The following is a 27,554-nucleotide window of genomic DNA, read 5'->3' as shown; positions in this document are numbered from 1 at the left end:
TATCTCTCCTTCTCATTCTTCTGCTTTTCTTCTTTTTAAAATTTTTTTTAAATGTTTATTTATTTTTGACAGAAAGAGACAGAGCATGAGCAGGGAGGGGCAGAGAAAGAGGGAGACACAGAATCCAAAGCAGGCTTCAGGCTCTGAGCTGTCAGCACAGAGTCCGACGCGGGGCTCGAACTCACAAAACGCGAGATCATGACCTGAGCCGAAGTTGGACACTTAACCGACTGAGCCACCCAGGTGCCCCTCATTCTTCTGCTTTTCTTTGCAAACTGGGGACCATGGGAAACAGATTGGACATGGCCCAACCCTTCTGACTATAGAGAGGCTGCAATTGACCCTGCTGTGTGTAGTCCAGCACAGGGGGATGGGGCTGCAGGGTGACACGTGGCAGCATTGCAGGAATTATGATGGTGCAGGAGTGCCTATGCATGCCGAAATCCTGCCCCTCCCTTCTCAGTGACCCCAGTGCTGACTGTGCCCCTGGTTATGGGTAAGGATTCAGGGCAGAGGTAACGTGGGAGGGGAAGATTGATGAAGTTGCATGGAAGAAAACAGACTAATGTTCTCTGTGCATACACAGTCTTAAGAAAAACATGAGCATAGTACTGCATAGTACAAGCAGCATGCTCGGGTGATGAAACCTGAAGAAAAAAGCAAGGGAACAATCAGCATTAAAGTGAGTCCAGGGACTCCTTTGGGAGGAGTGGGGTGTGCAATAGGGATGGGGATCGAAGGGATGGTCCAGGGTGCCTGCAATGCTCTGTTTCTATTTTGTGATGAATCACTGAGTTGTTCTTGTTGGAGCCTCTTCTTTGTATCTTATATTCCCCCCACCCAAATGTGTCAAGAGAACCAACATAGGTCGAAGGAGGCACCAGAACCTCCCAGAACCTCCTCCAAGCCCCCAGCCACACAGTTAAACATAACCTTCTGTGAATTCAGGTGCACGTCTCTTCTCTCACCAAATCATCCCCACCTGGAGAGTGGATGACACCCAGCTGGCATTCCTCACTCCGTGTCTCCTGCACACCTGACTCCTGGGACCACAGCCCTCACGGGCAAAGCCCCAGAGGTTGGCAGACTCCGCCACCCTCTGGAGCAATAGAAAAAAGGGTGAGATACCAGCGGTGAAGAAATCGTCCTGGCACCCAGACAACCACAACAAAGGGGGAAGTTTCTACCCCTTTCAAAATTGGTCCCTTTTCCTCTGCCCTTCCCCCCATACCAACCCTGTGTACAGCCACAGCTTCAGTTTCCCATGTGTCCTTTGTGTCAGTCTCCCCTCAATGTCCTTGGAATCTTTGTCTCCCCTGCTTGAGTGTCCCCTGTGCCCAGTCTTCCTAGGACACAACCTCCAACCTCCAACCTTCCTATGAACAGCACCTCCCTCTGCCTGTGTGTCCCCTGTCACAGGGAGCTCTGGGTACCAACACCTACTGTTTCCTTGCTGGACAGTGACTCCAAGGGCAGTGCCTGGGGCTAGTGTGTGGTCTCATGAGCAGGGAGGGGAGGCCTACCATGTGGATTCCAAGTGAGGGAGGACAGTTGACCTCCTCACACCTCCACCCCTGGCCTCCCCCATCTCTCAGGTCCCTATGTCCCCACATGAGTTCCACAGACATGTACAGCCTGTGATTCAGGTGGTCTGGCCCAAAGGAACCCTTTTTCACTTTGCAAAAAAATGACCCCAGAAGGGAGGGGCATTGGCAGGAAGGCGGGAGATGGGGCTCGAGCCCTGCACAGGGTGTGAATTTGGGCGAGGCTCTCACCCTCTCTGGCCTCTAGGCCCAGGGTCCCCAGCAGTGGAGATGCGGTGGTGGATGGCTGATTCCCAAGGGCTGTCCCGGCCCTGACAGCGTCTGCGTGCGAGCTTCCTTCTCTGACGAGGGCCACTGTTCTGACATCACTGTCACCTTCCTGTCGGGGCCTCCTCTCAGTCTTGCAGCTCTTAGCTTCTGAGAGACAGACCCGGAGAAACAGGCTCCCCGGGGACCCGGCACCTCCAAGCCCAGACATGCTTCTGCTGCTGTTGGCCCTGCTCTGGGGGAGAGAGGGGGCCGAGGGCCAGAGCGGGGCCGGGAGGGGGCCACAGGGGGATTACTGGCTGCAAGTGCAGGACGCAAAGGGGCAGGAGGGCCTGTGTGTGCGAGTGTCCTGCAGATGCTTCTATCCCCGGGAAGGCTGGTCTGAGTCTACCCCAGCTCTCGGCTACTGGTTCCGGAAAGGGGCCGGTGTACAACAGGATGTTCTAGTGGCCACGAACAACCCAGATGGAAAAGTGCGGCAGGAGTCCCAGGGCCGATTCCGCCTCCTCGGAAACCCCCAGGACTACGACTGCTCCCTGGACATCAGAGATGTACGGAGAGGGGACTCGGGGACATATGTCTTTAGGGTGGAGAGAGGGCCTTCTGTGAGATATACTTACACACGTGACCAGCTCTCCGTGCGTGTGACAGGTAAGGAGCAGATTGTGGGAGAAGCCACAGGGGAAGGTTGGGGGTCCCAGGACAACCCGGGAGGGGCTGGGGGTAATACATGTTGGGGCTCAGAGGCAGGGGCTTGACCAAAGCTTGAGGCTTCTCTCAAGGCTGCACCTCGGACCCTCCTCCTGATCCCCGTGTCTCCCCATCTCCCCCCAGCCCTGACCCAGACACCTGACATCCTTATCTCGGGGACCCTGGAGTTTGGACACCCCAGTAACCTGACCTGCTCTGTGCCCTGGGCCTGTGCGTGGGGCACACCCCCCATCTTCTCCTGGACATCAGCAGCCCTCACCGCCCTGGGCCCCAAGACCCACCTCTCCTCTGTGCTCACCCTCACCCCACGGCTGCAAGACCATGGCACCGACCTCACCTGTCAGGTGACCTTGCCTGGGACCGGAGTGACCACAATGAGGACCATTCACCTCAACGTGTCCTGTGAGAACCGGGCCAGGGCCACCCGGATCCCTGATGGGGTCCTGAGGGCAGTTGGCTGGGGGGTCAGGGCCTGGGACATTGGGTGTTGGGTCCTGGCATGTGGGCTGGGAGGGGGTCAGGAGGATCTCCACCCTCTTCCCATTTATGCAGCTCCCGTGGGGACTGAGGGCCAATGTCCACCAGCCCTCTCCGTTGACGCCAATCTGCCATGTCTTTCTGTCCCAGATTCTCCATGGAACTTGACCGTCACTGTCTTCCAAGAAAACGGCACAGGTAGGATAGGGGCTCCTCCTAGGGTGCAGGGAGCAAGGGCAGGGCCGGGTCCCTCTTGTGGGTCCCCCAGGGGCCCTCCCCCTCCCCGGCCCCCATGGCCCTGTGAGCAGCTGTCCCCTTCGCCCCCTCCCTCCCCCACTTCTGCCCTCCCCCCTGTTATCAGGAGAGCAAGAACAGGGCGACACTCACCCGGCAGAACTGCCCCTTATCATGCACCTCCGGACGCCCTCACCTTTTATTTTCCTACCAACCGTTTATCTGAGTACTTTTGAACAGCTAATCTATTCACACGGACACGTATTCATAACGCACAGCAAAGTCGGCCTCAGATGTCCAGTTCCCTCCCGGAAAGTGTCTCGTGTCCAGAGGCTGCTCTGAGCCTCAGTGTGTTTGCTAAGGATCTAAGGGGCCCTTTGCTGTCAGTAGCACAGACGGTCCTCCTTCTGCTCTGTGACTGCGCAGTATTCCTTCACGTGGATGGGTTCTGCTTCTGTGTGCGTCTTCCACTAATGGAAAATCATGGTGTTCATTTTACTGTATTAACCAAAATGCTATGATGAGTAAGTAATCTTGTGTCACCTTTCACAGCAAAGTGTATGTATGTCTGTGGGGTAAGTTCCTAAAAGCAAAATGTAGCTTTTATGTTCTTTCCAAGTTGAGAAATGCGGCCAAGTTGTCCTGCATGGAGGGTGGACAAGTGCACATTCCCACCATCAAGGGGAGAAAGTGTGCCTTTTCCTGCACTTCAATTGACCTCTGTTCCCCGTCCCCTCATCCGGTCTCTTTTCATATCCTTCTGCTTTCTCTCTTTTTGTCTCTCTGACCCTCAGTCTCTTTTTCTCCAGCACCCACAGCCCTGGAGAATGGCTCATCTCTTTCAGTCCTGGAGAACCAGTCCTTGCGCCTGGTCTGTGTCGTCAACAGCAACCCCCCTGCCAGGCTAAGCTGGGCCCAGGGGCACCTGACCCTGTGTAGCCCGAACCCGGGGGTGCTGGAGCTGCCTCGGGTACAGGAGAGAGATGAAGGGGAATATACGTGCCGAGCTCAGAACGCGGTGGGCTCCCAGCACGTCTCCCTGAGCCTCTTGCTGCAGAGTGAGTGCATCTGTGGGGGTGGCTGGAGAAGAACAACAGCACCTGCCCCCCCCCCCCACCCCCGGGGCTCCTCAGCCGCGCCCCCTGGCCCTTAAAGGGGATGTCAGCTCTGGTCTGTGCTCCCCTGGATTTTCCCTGCTACCTCCAGTATCACTGTCCTCTTCCAGCCAGACCCCAGCTGTAGGGTGGGGTGAAGGCTGACAGGGGAAGCCAGGGGAAAGGGGTGGGTCTTGGAGGAGAGGGGCTGGGGCCTGCACAGGTGTGTCTGAGAACACAAGATCCTTGATTTGTGGGGCAGGGAGGAGGCCACCATGTGCCCAAACTTTAAGAAGAAGCCAGGGTGCCTGCGTGGCTCAGTCAGTTAAGTGTCTGACTTGGGCTCAGGTCATAATCTCATGGTCCCTGGGTTTGAGCCCTGTGTCAGACTCTGTGCTGACAGCTCAGAGCCTGGAGCCCACTTCGAACTCTGCGTCTCCCTCTCTCTTTGCCCCTCCCCCCCTCAAAAATAAACATTAGTTTTTTTTAATTTAAGGAGAAGCCAAAAAACCTCAGTAATAGAAGTAAGACTGCAACGCAGTCTTTTTTAAAAAATATACATGAACATAAAATAAATATCTCAATGAACAAAGTAACTGCATTTTAAATAAAGACAGGCTGCAATCCAGCCCCTGTATGCCTCACTCACCTGGCCCTAATCCCCTCCCCCAGCCCCAAGTTCCTGTGTTTTGAGGCTGGCAGGGGGGCTGGAAAAATCTAGGGTCCCACAGGGAGTGGGAGAAGATACCAAGTCCTTGGAGAGGAATCACCAATAATTCAATCTGTGTGCAGGAAAAGCGTGGCCTTTATCAGAAAGGCTGCTGGGGGCAGTCGGGGGAGCAGGTGCAACGGCTCTGATCTTCCTGGTTCTCTGCATCATCATCATCCTGTGAGCATTGACCCTGGGGAGGGAGGGATAGCCCTGGGTGGGAAGGGCAGGCGAGCACAGGATGGAGGGACCTGGGTGGGTGAAGAATCTGAAGCAAGGGCAGGAAGGAGGTCGATGGCACCTGGGTGAGTCTGTCATGGAACTCTTGGGGCACCTGGGTGGCTCAGCTGGTTAAGCATCCGACTTCAGCTTAGGTCACTATCTCGAGGTCCGTGGGTTTGAGCCCCGTGTCAGGCTCTGTGCTGACAGCTGGGAGCCTGGAGCCTGCTTCAGATTCTGTGTCTCCCTCTCTCTCTGCCCCTCCCCTGCTCACACTCTGTCTCTCTCTCAAAAATAAATAAAGATTAAGAAAAAAATTAAAAAAAAAAAGAGCTCTGTCCCCATTGTCCAGGATAGGAAGGCCTGCATTCTCAACACTAGGGTCTCTAGAATGGGATCACCACTCTCCCACCTCCATCACCCTTCCAGCCCCTTAAGAAAGAATGGAGGAAGGGGTCAGTCTGCCCACAGCATGCTGAGCTGGCCAGACTGAAAGGCTTTCTGGTCTCTTCTTTCAGAGTGAGATCCCACAGGAAGAAAGTGACAAAGCCTTCAGTGGGCACCGAGAATACAGGCATGGAGAGTGCAAACGTTGTCACGAGGTCAGTGTCTCAGGTGAGTGACCTGGGCATCTTGCCATCAAGCATCCTGCCTGGATACCTATCCCAGGATGGCATTTAGAATGGCTCTACTGAGCATGGCCAAAGTTCCTCTCCTTATCTCCTCCTCCTTCTCCTTGGGGATTCCCCATCTTTGGGACAGCACAACCACTCCCTCCTCTTTCTTTCCTGTCAGGCATGCAGGAGTCACCTTCTGTCTCTCCTCCTTGTCTTTCCTACAGCCCCAAATTCACCACATCTTGTCCATTTTTCCTCTTAAGGACAGCTAGCTTCGCCCCCTCTCTCTATCTTGACCCCCATTATTGCCAAGGATTCAGAATCTTTTTCCTGGACCTCCTCATCTCCTTGCCTCTCACCTTCCTTGTCCTACACCAAGCAGTCATCTAAAAGCCACCATTATCGGGGCGCCTGGGTGGCTCGGTCGGTTGAGTGTCCGACTTCGGCTCAGGTCATGATCACAGTCCGTGAGTTCGAGCCCCGCGTCGGGCTCTGTGCTGACCGCTCAGAGCCTGGAGCCTGTTTCAGATTCTGTGTCTCCCTCTCTCTGTGACCCTCCCCCGTTCATGCTCTGTCTCTCTCTGTCTCAAAAATAAATAAAAACGTTAAAAAAAAATAAAATAAAAGCCACCATTATCCAGTTACTCTGCATTTAAACACCTGTTTGCCCCCATTGTCTAAAGCAGAGGCTGGCAACTTTTTCTATCAAGGGCCAGATAGATACTTTTGGCTTTGCACACTTTACAGTGTGTTGTAACCACTCATCTCTGCTGTTGCAGAGTGAAAACAGCCATAAACCATATGCAAATGAATGAGCACAGCTGCGTTCCAATAAAACTTTATTTACGAACACAGGCAGTGGGCCATATTTGATTCATGGGCCATAGTTTGCGGACCCCTGACCTAGAGAATAAAGTCCAAACTCCTCAGGAGCCCAAACTCCTGCAGCCCTGCATATCCTGGCCTCTCGAGCACCTACCTCTCCAGAAGAACTAGGGTTAGGGTGAAGTGAAGAAGGCCCTTGCCCCAGATGCAAAACTTAAGGAGGTGCTCCAAAATCTCCGTAATCCAGATAAATAATGTTTTCATGTACTATTTTTAAAAAAAACAAAATTAAGGCAAAACATCCATGGTGAGTAAAATATTAAAAAATCTAAACAATGACAGGATCACTAGACTGAAGTTAGTTAGAAATTATTTAAGGGGCACCTAGGTGGCTCCGTCGGTTGAGCATCTAACTCTCGATTGTGCCTCAGGTCGTGATCTCACAGTTCGTGAGATTGAGCCCCGTGTTGGACTCTGCACTGATGGCATGGAGCCTGCTTGGGATTCTCTCTTTCTCCCTCTGCCCCTCTCCCCTGCTCATGCACTCTCTCTCTCCAAAAGAAAAATTAAAAAATTATCTAAGATCATAACTGAACCCAGAGAAATTCTCAAACATGGCAGTATTCTCAATTGAAAATGAAAGGAGCAGAGAGGTTGATTTTGAAAATGTCCTCTCTGCGTTTGCTTCCAGTAAAACCAGGAAAGCAAAATTATCATAAATTCTGGTTCGGGTATAAATAAAATATTTAAACTGAAAGTAATGTTTTAGTACATGCATTCTTCAAGTTTGCAATAATATTTTAATTATTTTAATGTGGGTGAAAAACTGTTAGAAACACAAAAACATTATATATATATATATATATATATATATATATATATATGCACATGTATTTTCTTCTGCCTTAGGCTCTAGTTGGCTCAGAAAGTCACTCTTACTTTCCACTCCATCCACACTGGACTCCTCTGAACAAGGGTATTTGTGCCTCTGGTGTTTACAGGGACTGTTATTCTCTCCTCAAATGCTCTTCCTTCCCATTTCCACTTCTTCATTCCTGTTCAGCCTTCATGCTCTGATGTAAATGTCATGCTTTTCATTCATTTGTATTCAGACTGGAAGTCTTTGGAGGGTTTTGAGCAGAGTACCATGTATCTTTTATTTACTAATTCATTTGGGAAATGCTATTGAGCCCCTCCCAAGTGACAGGGGAGGGGTTGCAGGTGCGGGGGATTCATCTCTGAAAAAAAAAATTGTTCATCTGGGGCTCCATGAAGTATTAGTCTAGACAGAGGGATACAACCAAACCAAATAAACAACCAATCAAACAACAAATAAGTGACTACAATGTGAAAGGCAGACGTGTACTTGGGGGAAAGTGAAGGGCACAGAGACCAGGGGTGCTGGGGAGATGGCTTGTGTTTTTTCTGTTCTTTATTTTTTTGTGGTAACTTTACCATCTTAGCCATTTTTAAGTGAATAGTTGTGCAACAGATTTCTAGAACATTTTCGTCTTGCAAAACAAACTCTGTATGTGTCCATCGGACAGCGAGTACCCACTTCCCCTGACACTTCTGCCCCTTGAAACCCACCATTCTGCTTTCTGCTTCTGTAGGTTTGATGGCTTTCGTAGATACATCACAGACGTGGAATCACGCAGTTTTTGTATTTTTGTGACTGGCTTATTTCACTTAGCATAATGTGCTCAAGGTTTATCCATGTTGTAGCCTGTAACAGGATGTCCTTCTTTCTAAGGACTGAATAATATCCTGTTGTATATAATAATGTATATAGCACATTTTCTTTATCCATTCTTCTGCAAATGGATGCTAAGTTTGTGAATAATGCTGCAATGTACATGGGCATGCAAATATCTTTTTGAGATCCTGCTTTCAATTTGGGGGGATAAACACTCACAAGTGGAATTGCTGGGTCATGGGAGTTTCCATTTTAAATTTTGAGAAACTGCCATACTGTCTTCCACAGTGGCTGCATCATTTTACTTTCCCACCAACAGTGCACAAGGGCTCATTTTTTCCATATCCTTGCCAACACTTGCTATTTTTTATTTTTCATTTTTTTTTGCTTGTTATAGTGGGCATCATCTCACTCCTCATGGATGTGAGATGATAGCTCACTGTACTTTTGATTTGCATCTCTCTAATGATTAGCAGTGGTGAGTGTCTTTGCATAGGCTTGTTAGCCATTGTATATCTTCTTTGGATAAATGTCTAATTCAAGGTGTTTTTTTTTTCCATTTAAAAAACTGAATTATTTGGGGTTTTTTATTATTGAATTGTAGGAGTTCTTTATATATCCTGGATATTATCCTGGATAATATCCTGGGTATTTTCACATATATGATTTGCAAATATTCTCTCCCATTCCATAGGTTTGGCCTGTGGTTTGTGTTAGCGATGATTAAGCAAAGACATGAAGGAGGTTCAAGAGTTTGCAATCTATTGTGATCAAAGAGCATGCTGGGCAGAAGAAACAGCAGGTGCAAATGCTCAGAAATGGGAGGCAGACCAGTGAATGGAGGACCAGCAGGAAGTCTGTGTAATTAGACAGAGAGAGGCAAGTGCCAAGAAATGGGACATGAGTTTGAAGAAGTCAGGGTGTTTGTAAATCATGTCTGCACACATAGTCCACTGTGGGCATCTGGAGACTTTGAAGCAGAAGAAGGGCACAATCCAGCTTTCATGTTCACAGATCCCTCTGGCCACTAAGTGCAAAAGAGACTGTATGTGGCAGGGAAGTTAAAAAGGAGGCTAGAGGAACATTTCCGGCTGGAAATGATGGTGGCTGGAACCAAGATGTCATGAGGGTGGGGCTTGATTGCATTCCGGATGAAGTCTGAGGTTAAGGCTAAATGGAGTTTGCTAATGGATTGAGGGTGGGATATGAGTGACAGAAGGGGGTCCGGGATGACTCCTAGATGTTTCCTGTGGGCAGCCAGAAGAACAGAGGCACCAATCATCGTGCTTGAGAAGGTTGTAGGAGGAAGAGATTTGGGGGAGTAAAGGAGAAGTTCCGTTTGAATATGTTCTGTGTGAGTTTTGGACGAGGGAACGGGGATTTCAAGTACACCACTGGATCAAAGTCTACAGTTCAAGGGAGAGAATGGGCTGGAGGTATCCGGGGTCCCTCTAATACTTAGTGGTCAGGGAAATACAAAGCAAGCAGCAAAGAGACTGCTGATGGACACCTTGCAGTCCAGAAAAGAAGTGCTTTTGTTTAGGGAAGACAAGCAGTTGGATGACCTTTCTGTTGTTGCAAAGTCCAGAAAGGCGGGGACTGAAAGGGGCCCATGTGGCTTTCACGAAGCAGAGGCCTTGGTAACAATGGTGTCAGGAAGTGGTTGTGTGTGTGTGTGTGTGTGTGTGTGTGTAACTCTTACTCTGAACAATCAACAAAAACAGGAATCGTTCCGTTGAAGTGTTCTCTCATCAAGGGCGGGGAGCAGCAGAGCATCAAGGGCGGGGACAGCATGCTGCTGTCATGAACCAGCACACATTTAGTGGCTTCCAACAGCATACATTTATCATCTTACAGTTCCAGAGGTCACAAATCCAAGTCCACAAGTTTTCACTGGGTTAAAACCAAGGCGTTGGCAGGCAGGACCGAGTTCCTTCTGGAGGCTCCAGGGGAGAAAGGCATTTTCTTGCTTTTTCCAGGAGCATCTGTATCCCTTCTTTCGTGACCTAGGTCTCTGTCTTCAAGGCCATGAGTATAACATCTTCAAGTCCCTCTCTGCCTCCTTTTAATTGTAAAGATAAAGACCCCTGTGATTACATTGGTTACACCCCAATAATCCAGGGCAAACTCCCCATCTCAATATCCCTAATCTAACTTCATCCTTAAAATCCCTTTTTCCATGTAAGGTAACACATTCATAGGTCCTAGGGGATTAGGGTGTGGGCATCTTTGGGGGGCTATTTTTCTGCCTATGTCGTAGGGACATAATTTCTTTGACTGATTGTCTGTCCACGAAACTGTGAGCTCCCTAAGGACAGGTGCTGCGCTCAAATTGAGGGTTTGTAATTCTCTCTCTCTCTTACCCAGTTCCTGTCCATTATATCATAATTCACCATTAGATACTTACTTGTTTAACTTGCTTCTTCCCTCCTCCCTCGATTAAAGAGTCAGCTGCAAGAGATCAGTGCCTACATGTCTTGTACTCATTACAGTATATGCAGCACCCAGCTCAGGGCCTCGTACACAGGTGGCCTCAGTAGGACACCAGGCTTTGGGGTCAGAAAGGACTTGGGCTGGATCCTGGTTTCACCGGGGACTTTGAGCACGCTGTTTTCTTGGTTCACCCTCAGTTTTCGTATCGATAAAATGAGGACAATAATAATATCTTCCTTATGGGGTTGTTGTGGCAAATTAATGAGATTCACAAGCATCAAATAAAGTGCTATGTATTAAATATTTGAGGAAAGTATGAATGGAGGGAATTCCACAAAAATGTATGTGAGATGAATGGATGAAGGAATTTATGGACTTCTCTCCTGGGTATTCTCTGCCTCACTTTATCCCCCACTGTTTGGTTCTGACTCCCTTTTCTCTTCCTTCACGCAGGGTCTCCTGATTGAAGCCTGGGCAGGCAGCCTTCCCCCAGATGCCGCCACCCCCTCCTTACGGGAGGAAGAAGAGCTCCATTACGCAACACTCAACTTTCACCAGACAGAGACTTGCTGCCCACAGGAACAGGTGGCCCCTAGTATTGAGTACTCAGAGATCAGGACTCACAAATGAGAGACTGCTGAGACCCTGCCCTGGCTTGAGAGATCTTGGCCCCTGAAGGGCAAAGAAAAAGTCAGGGGCCAATTCCTGTAGACTTAGAAGCCTTCCAGGTGATGAGCTGTGAGTACGACAGAAAGAACACAAGCTTTGTAAACAGAGTATTTCAAGTGCAAAGTCATATGTTGTGCCTTTACCAAGTAAGCGACAGACCAATCCCTGCCTTTCTGTGCCTCAGTTTCCTACTCTGTGAAATAGGGATGAGAAGCCTACCTGTAAGCTCATGGTGAAAAATTTATATAGAAATGCAAGGGACCTAGAATAGCAAAACAATCTAGTGAAGGAAGAACACGGTTGGAGAAATCAGACTTTACTATAAAGCTAGAGTAATCAAGACACTGTGGTGTAGAACGGAATCAAGTCCGTAAACAGAGTGTGTGTATATGGTCAGTTGAACAGCACCAAGTCAATTCAGTTGGGAGAGGAGGGACTTTTCAACAAGTAGTGGGAGAACAAGTAGGTCAAGGTTTAGAAACAATGAAACTTGACCCCTTTTTCACATCACATGCAAAAAATTAGTCTGAAATGAATCGTAAACCTAAAAGTAAAAGTGAAAACTATATTTTATTATTGTGCTGCCCAATATGGTAACCACTAGCCGCACATGGCCCTGGAGAGGTGCTACACTTAGTATGCAAAAAAAAAAAAAAAAAAGATAAAAGATCCCATTAACAATTTTTCATATTGATTACCTGTTGGAATGATAATACTTTGGATATACTGGTTCTTTAGACTATTATTACAAGTAATTTCATTTGTATTTCTCTGATGATGAGTGATGTTGAGCATTTTTTCATGGCAGTTTCTTTTTAGTTTTTTTTTATTATAGCTACTAGAATTTTGAAATTACGTGTTTGCTTTGCATTATATTTCTATTGGACAGCACTGCTCCAGAAGAAAATTTAGGAGCATATTTATGCATGTGCATAGATTTCTTATAGGGCATCCAAAATAGTAAGCATTATGTGTGTGTGTGTGTGTGTGTGTGTGTGTATAATAGTAAGCATTATATATATGCTAATAGTAAGTAAGTAATATATATATATATATATATATATATATATATAATAGTAAGTAATAGTAAGTAGTAAGTAATAGTAAGTAATATATATACATAATAGTAAGCATTATGTGTGTGTGTGTGTGTGTGTGTGTATATATATATATACAAAATAGTAAGCATTATATATGCTAATAGTAATAGTAAGTAAGTAATATATATACATAATAGTAAGTAATAGTAAGTAGTAATAGTAAGTAAGTAATATATATACATAATAGTAAGTAATAGTAAGTAGTAATAGTAAGTAATATATATACATAATAGTAAGCATATATATATGTAAATATATACATAATGCTTACTATTTTGAATGTCCTATAAGAAATCTATGCATATGCATAAATATTCTCCTAGATTTTCTTCTGCAGCAATGCTGTCCGACAGAAATATAATATATATATTATTAAACACTTCTGTTCATCAAAAGGCATGATTAAGAAAATGAAAAGACAAGCCATAAACTGGGAGAAAAAAATATATATATATATCTCTGAAAAGGGGCTTGAACCTAGCATATATAAAGAATTATTACCAGTTAATAACACAATAACCTAACTGTTAAAATGGGGGAAAAGACACAACCATATATTTCACAAGAGATCCAAATGGCCAGCAAGTACAGGAAAGCTGGTCAACCCTACTGCACATCAGGGAGACGAAAATTCATCACAATTAGATGCCCTATCACATCGGCTAGAATGGCTAAAATCAAAAAGCCTGAGCACAGGGGCGCCTGGGTGGCTCCGTCGATTAAGCGTCCGACTTCGGCTCAGGTCATGATCTCACGGTCCGTGAGTTCGAGCCCTGCGTCGGGCTCTGTGCTGACCGCTCAGAGCCTGGAGCCTGTTTCGGATTCTGTGTCTCCCTCTCTCTGACCCTCCCCCGTTGATGCTCTCTGTCTCTCTCTGTCTCAAAAATAAATAAACGTTAAAAAAAAAATTTAAAAAAAAATTAAAAAAAAAAAAAAGCCTGAGCACAGGTATCCCTATGGGGTCAATGTCAGTATTACACCCATTTTACACACGGCAAACTAAAGCACAAATGGGCTGTCACACTGATGGTCGATAACTGCAAGCTTCGTGATACAGAGACCACGTAATGATCGCAGAGAGGTTCCATATCGAAAAAGTAAATGATTTGAAAAAAGAATGTGTCTTCTAAAATCGTCATCATCACCTCGGTCAATACCACCACAGTCATCTTCACTGTGGTCACGGCCACCACTGCCACCATCATTACCATCAAACCCATTGTCACCACGGCATTAACATCACCATCATCTCCATCATGCCTCAGTGGTTCTCAATCAAGATAATTTTGCTCTCCTTGAGACCTTTTCTTTTCTTTTTTAAAGGTTTTTCTTTTCTCTCTTTTTTTTTTTTATTTAAAAAAATTTTTTTAATGTTTATTCATTTCAGAGACAGAGAGAGACAGAGCATGAATGGGGGAAGGTCAGAGAGAGAGGGAGACACAGAATCTGAAACAGGCTCCAGGCTCTGAGCTGTCAGCACAGAGCCCGATGCGGGGCTCGAACTCACGGACCGCGAGATGGCGACCTGAGCCGAAGTCGGTCACCCAACCGACTGAGCCACCCAGGCGCCCCTCTTTCTTTCTTTCTTTTTTTTTTTTTTTTTTGAGAGAGACAGAGAGAGACAGAGCACGAGCAGGGGAGGGGCAGAGAGAGAGAGGGAGACACAGAACCCGAAGCAGGGCTCCAGGCTGCAAGCTGTCAGCACAGAGCCCGACGTGGGGCTCAAACCCACGGACCGCAAGATCATGACCCGAGCCAGAGTCGGATGCTTAGCCTACTGAGCCACCCAGGCACCTCCTTGGGACCTTTCTGATGCCTAGAGTCATTTTTGGTTGTCTACGCTTAGAGTGGTGGAGGTAATTGCTACAGATACCAAGTGGGTAGAGGCCAGCGATGTTGCTCAACATGGTACAGTGTGCAGCATAGCCATATACCCCATCCCCACCTGAAATAATTATCTGGCTCCAAATACTGATAGTGCTGAGGTTGACAAATTCTGGTCAACTCTATACTGAGAATGCTGCTGACTGCTTCATCCTCCCAGGTAAGTTCTAGCCCCCGCATTACCCTTCAGGGCAGGCGTTCCCCTTCACGTGCTCCAGGTGGGCTAAGAGGACCTGAGGGGAATGTGATCTACTCATGGCCACCCAGAAGGCTAGAGGCAGAGCTGGGATTTGAACCCAGATCAGAACCTTCCCTCTGCCCAGTCTCCTCCTCTGCATAGTTGACTATCTGTTTCCCCAGCTTCACTTGCTAACTAGTGACTACCATGTACCAGGCTCATGCTGGATGCTCGGCACCCACCCCGCTCGTTCTCACAGCTGCCCCTCTAGGTGGGCCTCCATATCGACATCGTAAACACAAAGGAAATGGGCTGAAGTCATTGCGTGAAACCCCATTGGTCTTTGGAGGCATGACCACCTCTACGCTCTCCCTCTTTGCTACTGGCTTCTGGTCCTCGACCTCTCTGTCTGCCCCAGATGATTCTTGACAACCAGTTCCTGGCCTGTCCCTTCTCCCTTCTGGCTCTGCCTCTCACTCTTAGGGCAGTGCTCTTGAGACCCAGCCCCCAGCCAGCACCCCACCCTTGACCCAGGGCAACAGGCACCTGGTGGAGAGATGGCTGATCAACATATAGATCAGGATTCCGCAGAGATAGACGCTGCTGAGGACTGTTATCACGATGAGCCACACCACTTTGGCTCCTGAGATGTAGAAGCCTCTGTTCACAACATGACTGTGGTCTGGAGAAGAGGATACATGGGGGTTAGGAACACCATCACTCAACACCTTGCTCACTCACACATTCATTCTTCAGAAATTTATCAACATTTGTTGTGTACAAGGCACTGTTCTAGGTGCTAGGGATTCACCAGTGCACAACAACAACAACAAAAACCCTTCCTGCCCTCATGGGGCTAACATTCCAGCTGGCAAGTGGACAGTTGACAATTAAGCAAAGAGATGTCTAATATCATCGCAGGTGCCAGGAAGTGCTGTGGAAAAGAATAAACCCGCTCAAGGTGGTAGAGAGTGACAGGGTCAGAGGTGCTGGTTACACAGGGTCATTAACTCATTGCACAGATAGTCACTGAACACCAACTACGTGCCAGGCACCATGTTAAGCAATGGAGGCAAATGGTGAGCAAAGAGTTCTCCCAGGCTCTGTCCTCCTAAAGCTCACGGTCCAGCGGAGTAGAAAGCTATGAATCAGTGCATAATTGTGCACGTTTGTCAGTCATGTCTGGTGCATAGCAGGTCATTAGTAAATAGTGTGGAGAGACCAGAATAAATATCTCCAGCTCACATTGAGTTGTGCTTGTGGCTCGCTCTCTGGGATGAGCCAGACTGATTGCTGCTCGTGCACTGTCTGATTTAGTTCTGCCAGAATTCTGCCAGAAGCCCTGTCATACAGGGACCTTTATTATCTTGACACTACAGATGGGGACGCTGAGGCTCAGAGAGGTGCTCTTCCCATTTACAGATTGATTCCCAAGCCAAGTTCCACACACCACGTCCACAACAGATCTCTGTTTCCCTTACACCACCACCGCTCCCCCACCCCGCCTCCTTTCAAGGCAGTCCAACAAAACAGGGCACAGGCTGTAAGGTCAGACTGCCAGAATTTGAACTCTGCCTCCTCTGCTGATTGGAGCTGGAACCTTGAATAAAGCACTTAAACTTCCCATAGCTCAGTTTTCTCACCTGTACAATGGAGGTGGTGTTAAAAACAGTCACTTGCTCTGAAGGGAGACTGTGAGGGTCACATAGCTAGTAGGGTGCTCAGTAAATGTTGGCTGGCCATATCTCCCTGGAGCTCACCCTTGCTCTGATCTGAGGTCCCTGAGGGCTTCAGACAGGGGGTAGCTTCAGACTTAGAACTCAGAGGATGGGGGTTTTACCCAACCGTCGTGGGCATGGCATTGTAAGGTGGAGACGGCATTTCTGATGACGGGCACTACGGAGGCAAAAGCATGGACGTGGGAGTTATTTGTGGGGCATGAGCCCCAGAGGGGGGCTGCTGTACTCACCCGATCTATGCACCTGGATCTGAAATTCCCTGTACATGGCCAGCTGAGTCATGGGGTTCTCCACGATGCATCTGTATCTGCCCATCTGCTCCCAGGCCAGACTTGGGAGGATGATTTTTGCCCCTGAGAGGCTCAGGAGGGAGCCGTTGTGGGTCCAGTGGTACTTGGGACTGGGTCGGGAAGTGGCTTTACACTCCATGTGTACTTGGGAGCCGATCTCAGCAGACAAGATGCCATTTAAGATGCTGTGACTGGTTCTCAGCTGCACGTTGTCTGGCCCATCTGCAGAGACAAGGCAAAAGTCTCAGAACCGTGTTTCTGACCCCTCGGGATCCTGTCTCTTTCCCTCAACCCGCATGCAGCCCCCCCTCCCCCGCCGACCAGCAGGTGCCCCCACTCTGCACCCCAAACATCCCCTAGAGCCAACACATGCAAGGTGGCTGTGCCAAAAACAACTATAATTATAATGTTTTCCGTTACCTGCACCTACTATGAGCCAGCCCTGTGATTGCCCTTCACATCATAGTAAAACAGGGATAGACTAGAAACCTTACAACAGGTCCCCCTGCAAGCCAGACTCTTTTACAGGCTGACACATTGGCTTCATTCCCATAACAACCCTTGTGATCAATTTTACAGATGAAAAGAGAGGACTAGGGATTCCGTAGTCCCCTACTGACCCACGAAGGGACAAAGCCAATTCCCCCTATGGCCCGGGAGGAATCTCCCCGAGCAGCTACAGGCCAAGGGTCCTGGCTCTTGGTTGCAAGCCTCTGACCAGTAAGCCATGTACAGAGGTCAGAAGCTATCTGTTCTGTGACCACTTTCTTCACATGATTGCCACAGCATGCTTGTTAGGAAATCTGACAGACTCCACGTGGTTCCGGAGTTAGATGTGAAAACTGTTCAAGATTTGTGCTTTTTCACAGTTGAGAGATGTGAAAGTTTGGTCAAGGTGAAAGGTCCCAGGCTCATTGTAAGACCCAAGGCTCATTGTATTTATAAGTCAATGTCTTAGGTTTTACCAGACCTGTTTGAGATTTTGGGGAGGTCTGGCTGGGCTGCGTACTTGCCCTGGCGGACGACCAAAGAGGGTCATGCAGAAAAGAGAATGTATGAAATTTGTCATTGAGTTTTCAACGTTTTTTTTTTTTTTTTTTTTTTTGTTTTTTTTTTTTGGGACAGAGAGAGACAGAGCATGAACGGGGGAGGGGCAGAGAGAGAGGGAGACACAGAATCGGAAACAGGCTCCAGGCTCTGAGCCATCAGCCCAGAGCCTGACGCGGGGCTCGAACTCACGGACCGCGAGATCGTGACCTGGCTGAAGTCGGACGCTTAACCGACTGCGCCACCCAGGCGCCCCATGTCATTGAGTTTTAAAATCAAACTGTTTAAGAGAGCAGTTCAATGTGAGTAAAAGGAAAAGTGAAGGCAATTTTGCTAAATTTAGAAAACCGGAATAAAAAGATCATTGGATGTAAAAGGCTCAAGGGAACCTGGGATCTGAAAATTTAATAAACTGAATGTTTTTAACATTTATTTATTTTTGAGAGACAGAGAAAGACAGCGTGAGCAGGGGAGGGACAGAGAGAGAGAGAGACACAGAATCAGAAGCAGGGTCCAGGCTCTGAGCTGTCAGCACAGAGCCCGATGCTGGGCTTGAACTCATGAACTGCGAGATGATGACCGAGCCGAAGTCAGATACTCAACTAACTGAACCACCCAGGCACCCCATTGAATGTCATTTTCAAGAAACTATTAGTTGTGGGGCACCTGGGTGGCTCAGCCTGTTGGGCATCCGACTTCGGCTCAGGTCATGATCTCACAGCTTGTGAGTTTGAGCCCTGCATTGGGCTCTGTGCTGACAGCTTAGAGCCTGGAGCCTGCTTTGGATTCTGTGTCTCCCTCTCTCACTGCCCCTCCTCACTCGTGCTCTGTCTCTCTGTCTCAAAAATAAATAAAACGAAAAAGAAACTATTAGTTGTAATCAGGCCCCTCTTTACAAAAGCCAGATCTGAACAAAGTCATACTATTTCTAATCTGGGGAGTGGGGATTGGGTTCCCATCTTGAATAGCAGGTCCTTCTGTGCAGTGAGGGTGATTCTGAGTCCAAAAAGCTGAGATTCAAACCCAGATCCAGCTGGCTACAGGCTGGCTTATGGTGCTCCCGCTTTTCAGTTCTGTTTCATTGCTACATCTCTGGGAGGCCCTGGGCCTACCCCTTGCATCACTCCTGTGACCCCAGACCACTCACAGTCCACGGAGAGAGAGAGAGGTTCACTTCTCCGAGGAAACTCTGGAATGCTTTCTGTTTCACACTGAAGTGTTTTGTCATAGCGGCTGACCCTGTGGATGATGAGGGTCTTGAGGTCCGGGGAGATTGTCATCCGGTCATTGCTGGATACCTGTGTGTACTCCACATACCAGTTGACATTGGTGGCATTGGTATAGCAAATGGCGGCCACAGGGTCCATATATTCTACCACAGAGCTGGCGTTAGCCCAGATGCCCGGCTTATTTTCCAACTCTGGGGGAAGCAGAAAGGAGACATTAAGGGTGGGGTCTGCCTCCCCAAACTCTGCTTCTCTCCAAGGGGAATTTTAGGTTTGGGGAGAAGCCATAAGTTGTAAGGTGGGAACTGGGGTCTTGGCAGGAGAGCAGCCCTGGAACTGAGAGGGACAGAGAAGTAAGGTGTAGGCATGAGTGGTTGATGTGTGGGCACTAGCCTGAGCCCACTGTCCTATGCACTGAGCCATCCCTGTGGCATCCATTGCAGTAATGGTGAGTTCTTGGCATGGGCATGTGACCTAATGGTTGTTTCTGAACTCTGACCCTAAAACCAGAACACCCCCATCTGAGGAGCCATGGGTAGAATTCAGAGTGACAGCTAGCATTTGGACTCTCCATAATAACTTTTCCCATTATCTGAGTCCCATTCACTTGACAAATATTCCATTTAATTTTACAACAGACAATGGTAGATACTAGCCCCATTCTACAGATGAGGAAACTGAGGACACCACAGAGGGAAGACAAAGGCTCAGGGCCATGCAACATATACACAGTCAGAGATAAACACAGGACTTCCTGTCTTCAAATCCACACTGTCCCCTCCAGCCCTGTGGTGCCCCCAGGAACTGTCTGTGGTTGACAGAATTCCAAGATGGCCCCATGATCTCCAGCCTGTATAATCCCCTTTCTTCAGATTTGGGTGAAACCCGTGACTTTCTTCTAACCTAGGTAATAAAGCAAAAGTGATGGGCTGTCAGTCTGAACATTACCTTTTGTTATTTAAGACTCCTGGTTAGCAGACCATGGGGAGAGAATTCGGCTGACCCTGAAGAAGCAAACAGCCATGATGCGAAATGCCAGTGGACAGAGCCATACATGAGAACACAGCCCCGGGTCAACACCTTGTGCGTCTCAGAGCACAGCGCTCGCCTGGACTTCTGACCCACAGGAGAGCATGATAATGAATGGATGCTGTTTGAAGCTGCTGTTTATTACACAGCAGTAGATAACTGACACCCTGACCGTGAAACAGGACCCTTGACGGGAATGAGTGACCCATCTCTGCAGGAGAAGCTAGGCTACCATCTGCCAAGACTTCCAGTGTCACCTAGGGGTGGAGACACTTGGACACTATGATCTTCAAGGAACCTCACCACCTGCCAACTCACCTTGAATACTGAGGCAGCCTGTTGCTTTCTCGGTCCTGTTGCCAAAGTCCACCCTCGCAGTATAATTCCCTGTGTCATTTAATGCAGACCTCCTGATCACCAGGCTACCTGTCCTGGTCACATTCTCCCGTCCACTGAACATGGGCCCAGACTGCCAGGTTTCGGAGGGAGGTGTGTAGCTGACAATCATATTTTCTGCAGTGTCATTTGTGCCTCGGTGCCAGCTGTATTCTTGAACATCCTGGGGGACATTCTGGAGGACCAGGATGGTCCGAAATCCCTTGATTCCTAAGAGTGATTCTGGGTCTATGGAGATTTGGCTGTAGGCTTGGCGGATCCCACAGGCCAGTAGACTTGCTGAAGAAGACAAACAAAACACACATACATGAGAGAGAGAGAAAGAGAGAGAGAGAGAAGAGAGAGAGGAGAGAGAGAGAAGAGAGAGAGAAGAAAGAGAGAGAAAGAGAGAGAGAGAAAGAGAGAGAGAGAAAGAAGAGAAAGAGAGAAAGACAGGGAGAGGAGAGAGAGAGAGAATGAGAGAGAGAATGAGAGAAAGAGAGAGAGAGGAGAGAGAGAAGAGAGAGACAGAAGAGAGAAAGAGAGAGCAAAAGAGAAAGAAAGAGAGAGAAAGAGAGAGCAAAAGAGAGAGAAGAGAGAGAAAGAGAGAGAGAGGAGAGAGAGAGAGGGAAAGAGAGAGAAAGAGAGAAATAGAGAAGAGAGAGAAAGAGCAAAAGAGAGAGAAAGAGAGAGAAAGAAAGAAGAGAGAGAGAGAAAGACAGGGAGAGGAGAGAAAGAGAATGAGAGAGAGAGAATGAGAGAGAGAGAGAGAATGAGAGAGAGAAAGAGAGAGAGAAGATTGATTTACACTGTCCAGGCAATGATCACCAGGGACGCTGGTGAGCACACCAAGGGTTTCTAACTCCCCAGCCTGTCTCCTCTTTCCCATCCCCTCAGCCCCTTTCTTCCTCACCCTCTTCCAGCCTGGCTTCCTCCTTGGATACTCAGTCTCCAACCCATCCTCAAATGACAATTACGTGGATCTTTATAAAGTCTCATATGTGACCCTGCTCTCTCCATGCTCAGGTACCTTCCATGACTCCCCAGCACTCTATAGATAAATTTCACACTCAGCATGGTTTATGAGACACTCTTTGAGAGACCTGGTCTGTATGATTCATCTAGCTTCTTTTCGGATCACACCCACCCTACCCCACTTCCCCCATGAGCCCCCTTATTCAGTCAGTCATTCCTTCATGCATGCATTCGTGCATTCATTTATCAGAAGACGCAGTATCTACACTGTGTGCCCCAGACATAGAGAGCTTTCTTGATACACCACATTCTTTCCTGACTTCAGGCTTTCACACCTGCTGTTCCCCATTTCTGGCACACTGATCCCTGCTCCCTCCTCTTCATGTCCGCCCCCCCCCCCTTGTCTCTCTACTCACTTCTACTCATCCCTCTGTTCTCAGCTTTGATGTCCCCTCCTTGTCAGTCTGGGTCAGGCAGCCCCTTGGGGCTCCCCCAGCCTCCTGGATCCCCTCATCCCTGTCCCCATCACTCTGGGTCATCAGAATCTGGAGATAGATCTACATCTCACACTGGACTCTGGGCTCCAGGGGGGCTGTCTCAGCCACCGCCACATCGCAGCATCCCTTATCATGAGGCAGAACCCAGTGTATGAGCTCGGGTGATATCTGGGTACATTAAGTCCCCCAAGACTGTCTACACACGTCTTTGACTTAGCATCTAAGTTCAGTGGAGTGCATTCATGTGGGTGGGGATCTGTCATCACCTAAGACACGGAGATCCACTCTCTGTGTACCCTAAACCTTGAATCCATGGAGGGGGCAAAGACACCTGAGACCCCCAGCTTCAGGCCTCCAGGTGAGGACACTGGTGGTGTTTGAGGACAGGACCCAGGGTGGCCAGTGAGGCATGATAGTTGTCCCTGTCAGGGGGGCTCAGAGGGTCCTGGGGGGAAAGAGTGGTTGGGAAGAGGTCCAGCTGGAGAGGTGGGGAAAGGGGTCAGGACAGGTTGGCACACAGAGGAGGTCATTTCTAGCAAGTGCATGTGGGGGTCCAAGTTCATCACTCCTGGGTACAGATGGGGATGAACACTGTGTGTGTGTGAGAGAGAAAGAGAGACAGAGAGAGTGTCTATGGGCGCGATATGCCCAGGTGTGTGAGCTCATGAAAGTCCTGGTGTCACTCCTGCCCACCTCTCCTCTACCCCTCCCCTGTCCTGTGGGTTCAGCTTTCTTACCTAGGAGAACCAGCTCCCTCCAATGTCTGCATCGGGGTCTGGAAAGGTCCATGGGTTGCTCAGGTTCTCCTGGGCTAGGTGTCTCTCCAGGGATCGGGCCGCCTCCTCTGCCCCTTCACGGACCTGTGTCTCCAGCCCTGGGCTGCTGGTCCCCATCCCCCTCTGAGTCCCAGGATGGACTCTGAACCACAGCACAGGCGGGGCTGGGGAGTTGGATGTTATCTTAATGACTTTATGGCGGCTGTAGCTTATTATTTATCCACCTTAGTTTAAAAAAAATTTTTAATACTATTCTACCCTGGTTACAACAACAACAACAAAAACACCTTATGCTACTTTTAGGAAAACTGGAAAATACCAAAAAGCACAATAAATAGAAGACATCAGACTTTCTTTTGTAATTTTTTTCAATGTTTATTCACTTTTGAGAGACAGTGAGACACAGAGCATGACTGGGGGAGGTGCAGACAGAGAGGGAGACACAGAATCTGAAGCAGACTCCAGGCTCTGATCTGTCAGCACAGAGCCCGACGGGGCGGGGTGGAGGGGCGGGGCTTGAACTCAAAAACCGCGAGATCATGACCTGAGCCGAAGTCAGATGCTTAACTGACTGAGCTACCCAGGAGCCCCTCTAAATATACCTTTGTAAATATATTCATATTTATGATAAATAAACAGATAATTATTTATCTAAATATACATATAAATATTTATGCAAGCATACATGTTTACATTTGTAAATAAATATAAAGAAAAATATAAGTAAATTAAAAAATCTTTATAAATAAAATACATAACTATTTAGCCTAATTTGATTAATACTATTAAAAAATCACCTGTAAACCACACTCAGATATCACCTCACACCAGTCAGAGTGGCCAAAATGAACAAATCAGGAGACTACAGATGCTGGCGAGGATGTGGAGAAACAGGAACCCTCTTGCACTGTTGGTGGGAATGCAAATTGGTGCAGCCACTCTGGAAAGCAGTGTGGAGGTTCCTCAGAAAATTAAAAATAGACCTACCCTATGACCCAGCAGTAGCACTGCTAGGAATTTACCCAAGGGATACAGGAGTACTGATGCATAGGGGCACTTGTGCCCCAATGTTTATAGCAGCACTCTCAACAATGGCCAAATGATGGAAAGAGCCTAAATGTCCATCAACTGATGAATGGATAAAGAAATTGTGGTTTATATGCACAATGGAGTACTACATGGCAATGAGAAAGAACGAAATATGGCCCTTTGTAGCAACGTGGATGGAACTGGAGAGTGTGATGCTAAGTGAAATAAGCCATACAGAGAAAGACAGATACCATATGGTTTCACTCTTATGTGGATCCTGAGAAACTTAACAGAAACCCATGGGGGAGGGGAAGGAAAAAAAAAAAAAGAGGTTAGAGTGGGAGAGAGCCAAAGCATAAGAGACTCTTAAAAACTGAGAACAAACTGAGGGTTGATGGGGGGTGGGAGGGAGGGGAGGGTGGGGGATGGGTATTGAGGAGGGCACCTTTTGGGATGAGCACTGGGTGTTGTATGGAAACCAATTTGACAATACATTTCATATATTGAAAAAAAAAATCACCTGTAATGGTTTGACCACCTGGAGAGATATCCAGCGTTTTTTGTCTGAAACTTTTCAGTTTTGATATGTTACATGTTATATGATATGTCATACATACTCATGCACACATGTATATTTTTACCTAGGTGGTATCACACCATTAAATATCCTTTGTTTGGGCTTCTCCAATGTTAAACCCAACTTTAGTCAGAGACAGGTGAATATACACCTTAGGGTATCTAGTGGTCCATTCAATATCTCTGAAGTCTCCTACTGTTTTCTAAAAACCCATATGAATATTTGCAGCCTACTGCAAAACACATCTGGGTTTGTTTTAATAGGAAAATAATATATTACTTACCATTGAAATTCTTCAATTGGTCCCTCTTGGTATTTGATTGTAAGTGATGTCCCCAGAAAACACATGAAGTTGTTTTTCTGCCCTTAGCTCATGAAACCCTTCCTTCTGTATCTTCATTGTTCATTGTTCATGACCACGTACTATTCCACTGAATTGGCCATGAATTGATTTGTTCAACCCATACCCCATTTGTGAGTATTTCACTTCTTTCAACATTTTCTCTCTCTCTCTCTCTCTCTCTGTGTGTGTGTGTATATATATATATATATATATATATATATATATATATAGTAGGTGTTTATATTATATACATTATATTCTCCCTCAGAGAAGTAATACTTTATTTTTATGTTTATTTATTATTTTTGAGAGAGAGAGCACACAAGCAGGCGAGGGGCAGAGAAAGAGGGAGACACAGAATCCGAAGCTGACTCCAGGTTCTGAGCTGTCAGCGCAGGGCTCGAACCCACAAACCTTGAGATCATGACCTGAGCTGAAGTCAGATGCTTAGCTGACTGAGCCACCCCAGCAACCCAAATATTTTCTCTCTATACAAACAGCAGTATAACAACATTTGGCCAGTCCCATTTGTGGAGCTAGATGAGTTCCAGAGACAGACTTCTGTAATAATGAATTTAGCCTTAGTCAAAGACAAATCTGGTTTTGTCCTCAACTCCTAGAATGCATCTCTAAGTCTTCAGAATGTCCTGCCTGATAAGAGTGTCTATTTACCTGGGGGCTTTGGGACACAATGGATAGTCTACAGTGGAAATTATGATGAAGGCTTTAAGTCACATGGCATCAACCTTGCCCTTGGAGGGGCTGGAGACTAAGTTCAGCTATGTGAGCAGTGGAACATATCTACGTGACAGAGCCCTAATAAAAACTCTGACATCAAGGCTTAGGCAATCTTCCCTAATCAGCACACTGTCACAAAGTCATGCTGAGAGGAGCTAATGCTGTCCATGCCTCCACTGGAGACAAGTGGAAACCCCACACTTGGGATTCCCTTGGACCCCGACCCATGCCCTTCCCCCCTTCGGTGACACCAATCTGTATCCTCATGCTGTAATGATCCCTAACCACAAGGATAACAGCTTTCAGGGTGTTATGTGAGTCCTTCCAGTGAGTGATAGAAACTGAGGTTTCTCTTGGTTGCCCTGAACTTGCAATGGTGTCACAAGTGAAGGGGGTCATATGGATGCCCTCTGGGACAGAGACCCTGTGGTTAAAAGAGAGAATCCCAGAGGCTCCTGGGTGGCTCAGTCGGCTAAGCATCCTACTCCTGATTTCGGATCAGGTCATGATCTCATGGCTTCATAGGTTCGAGCCCCACATTGGGCTCTGTGCTGACCTTGTAGAGCCTGCTTGGAATTCTCACTCTCCCTCCCTCTCTGCCCCTCTCTCGCTCATGCTCTCTCTGTCTCTCTCAAAATAAATAATAAAAAAACAATTAAAAAGAGAGAGAGAGAGAGAGAGAGAGAGAGAGAGAGAGAGACCCAGACTACACTGCCCGGGCTCAAATCCAAGTCTAGCACTCCTGCCACATCATCTCAGGAATGTGACTTTCTTCACTAAGCCTCACTATCTCCACTTGTAAAGTGGGGATATGCAATGTTTCCTCTCCATAGGGCTGTTTTGAGCTTTAAACGAGGTAATATGTGAAAATGTCTGCGACCAATGCCTCCCACACAGTTTCAGGAAATGTTAATCCCTATGAGCATACGTAAGCCTTTTTATGTTTTACAACTTTTGGGGGGAAAAAATTTTAACTGCATTTATAGATTAAAAAAATTTTTAATGTTTATTTATTTTTGAGAGAGAGAGAGAGCATGAGCAGAGGAGGGGCAGAGAGAGAGAGAGGGAGACACAGAATCCAAAGCAGGCTCCAGGCTCTGAGCTGTCAGCACAGAGCCCAACGCAGGGCTGGAACTCACGAACCACGAGATCATGACCTGAGCTGAAGCTGGTGCCATGCAGGCACCCAAGATTTTTAAAAAACACTTCAATTGTATGGCCTAACAACAAAAATCTTCACAGGTACTTAAATTACCCATTACTTAAGGGCTTGTGCCCTTATTACCTCTTTTGTCCTTATGAAGGAAAAGGGGGGGATGGTTAATAGTACGAGACCAGCAATCTCTGCCCACAGAGACCTTCTGATTGTATCTATTTGATATCACTCCGTACGAAGCGTCCTTATCCAACAGAGATTTGTGCGAAATCATTGCAGGAGAATGTCCGTTCCTTGTATCCAGACTATACGTAGCAAGTGATGCTTGGTCCAGTCATTTGGGACCAATATGGCAGAACTGCTTTCCTTCAGAGCCCACAGTGAGATTCCAAGCATTTAATGCAGTGAGACCCTCAGGTGGCCCCTACCTTCAAGAGGAGACTGTAGGCTTGGCTACACCTCAGGCTTCAGAGACTCACTCTCATTCCCTCAAGGTGACCCCAGACTTGGACCTTGCTCACTCCACCCTGGATCCCCTATAACTTTAAGTGTCTCATCTGAAACCCTGTCTCTTTATTCAGGAATTGGGGGCTTCCGACATTGTCAGCCCCTGAACATTCCTAAAGTGTGAAGTCTGACAGATGTTGGGGCATTGACTCCCTCCAGAAAGGCGTACCAATACCGGGTGTAGCTCCCTTTAGTGAGCTCCAGTGCTCACCTGGGGGCAAGTGGCAGCCTGGGAAGCAGTCCCAAGGAGCCCTTAATCTCTTTCTGGAGCCCATCTTTGTTACCTTCTTATCAAGATGGCAAAACATGACTGCCCCTCCCAGGGCAAGGTTCTGCCTGGTACAGCCAGACTGGACACTAGGAAAAACCCACCCCTTCCTGCTCACCAGGCCTGGAGGTCACAAGGAATGCTACCGTGGATCTTTGTGGAACTGCACACCATGTGGAGCCCTGACATCCCCAGCCCTGTCCCCGCGGCCCTGTCTGGGCAAACTCATTACCCCAAGTGCATCAGACAACCAGGGGGAGCCACAGAGTTGTGAATCACAGCAACCTTGATCTTGGTCTACATCCTCATGGGGTTAGGGTTAGAG

At 47.7% G+C, this 27,554-nt stretch overlaps 2 protein-coding genes across 4 annotated transcripts; one reads left to right on the top strand and one right to left on the bottom strand.

Annotated features, from left to right (window-relative positions):
* The first annotated feature begins 111 nt into the window (after nucleotides 1–111).
* On the top strand, nucleotides 112–12,270 carry LOC132690888 (sialic acid-binding Ig-like lectin 8). Of its 3 annotated transcripts, none has more exons than XM_060651859.3 (8): nucleotides 112–243; nucleotides 949–2,462; nucleotides 2,646–2,924; nucleotides 3,075–3,197; nucleotides 4,043–4,291; nucleotides 5,120–5,216; nucleotides 5,774–5,857; nucleotides 11,280–11,397. In XM_060651859.3, exons 2-8 carry the CDS (start codon nucleotides 2,021–2,023, stop codon nucleotides 11,287–11,289), a joined length of 1,284 nt encoding a protein of 427 aa, XP_060507842.1. In that variant the 5' UTR covers nucleotides 112–243; nucleotides 949–2,020; the 3' UTR covers nucleotides 11,290–11,397. The 3 variants fall into 3 exon arrangements, with proteins under 3 accessions (XP_060507842.1, XP_060507840.1, XP_060507841.1); XM_060651857.3 differs by having other exon boundaries at nucleotides 122–243; nucleotides 5,774–5,870; nucleotides 11,280–12,270; XM_060651858.3 differs by having other exon boundaries at nucleotides 125–243; nucleotides 3,150–3,197; nucleotides 5,774–5,870; nucleotides 11,280–12,270.
* Nucleotides 10,371–22,771, bottom strand: CEACAM18 (CEA cell adhesion molecule 18). The gene is made up of 6 exons (XM_078439410.2): nucleotides 22,573–22,771; nucleotides 20,307–20,663; nucleotides 18,881–19,153; nucleotides 16,627–16,908; nucleotides 15,204–15,339; nucleotides 10,371–10,455 (listed from the first exon to the last, which is right to left on the bottom strand). The coding sequence occupies exons 1-6, from the start codon at nucleotides 22,622–22,624 to the stop codon at nucleotides 10,437–10,439; spliced, it is 1,119 nt and encodes a 372-aa protein (XP_078295536.1). The 5' UTR covers nucleotides 22,625–22,771; the 3' UTR covers nucleotides 10,371–10,436.
* Between the last annotated feature and the right edge of the window lie 4,783 nt (nucleotides 22,772–27,554).

The sequence above is a fragment of the Panthera onca genome, chromosome E2, assembly GCF_046562875.1.
Source record: "Panthera onca isolate mPanOnc1 chromosome E2, mPanOnc1 haplotype 2, whole genome shotgun sequence".
Classification (NCBI taxonomy): Eukaryota; Metazoa; Chordata; class Mammalia; order Carnivora; family Felidae; genus Panthera; species Panthera onca.
This window is presented reverse-complemented; position numbering and strand designations above follow the sequence as displayed.

Coding starts and splice junctions, on each gene's coding strand:
- LOC132690888 (XM_060651857.3), top strand. CDS start 2,021: ATGCTTCTGCTGCTGTTGGCCCTGCTCTGGGGGAGAGAGGGGGCCGAG. Junction 2,463..2,645: donor GCTCTCCGTGCGTGTGACAG/GTAAGGAGCAGA, acceptor ATCTCCCCCCAG/CCCTGACCCAGACACCTGAC. Junction 5,217..5,773: donor CTCTGCATCATCATCATCCT/GTGAGCATTGAC, acceptor CTCTTCTTTCAG/AGTGAGATCCCACAGGAAGA.
- CEACAM18 (XM_078439410.2), bottom strand. CDS start 22,624: ATGGACCTTTCCAGACCCCGATGCAGACATTGGAGGGAGCTGGTTCTC. Junction 19,154..20,306: donor AGGCTGCCTCAGTATTCAAG/GTGAGTTGGCAG, acceptor TGCTTCCCCCAG/AGTTGGAAAATAAGCCGGGC. Junction 15,340..16,626: donor GATCCAGGTGCATAGATCGG/GTGAGTACAGCA, acceptor CCTCTTCTCCAG/ACCACAGTCATGTTGTGAAC.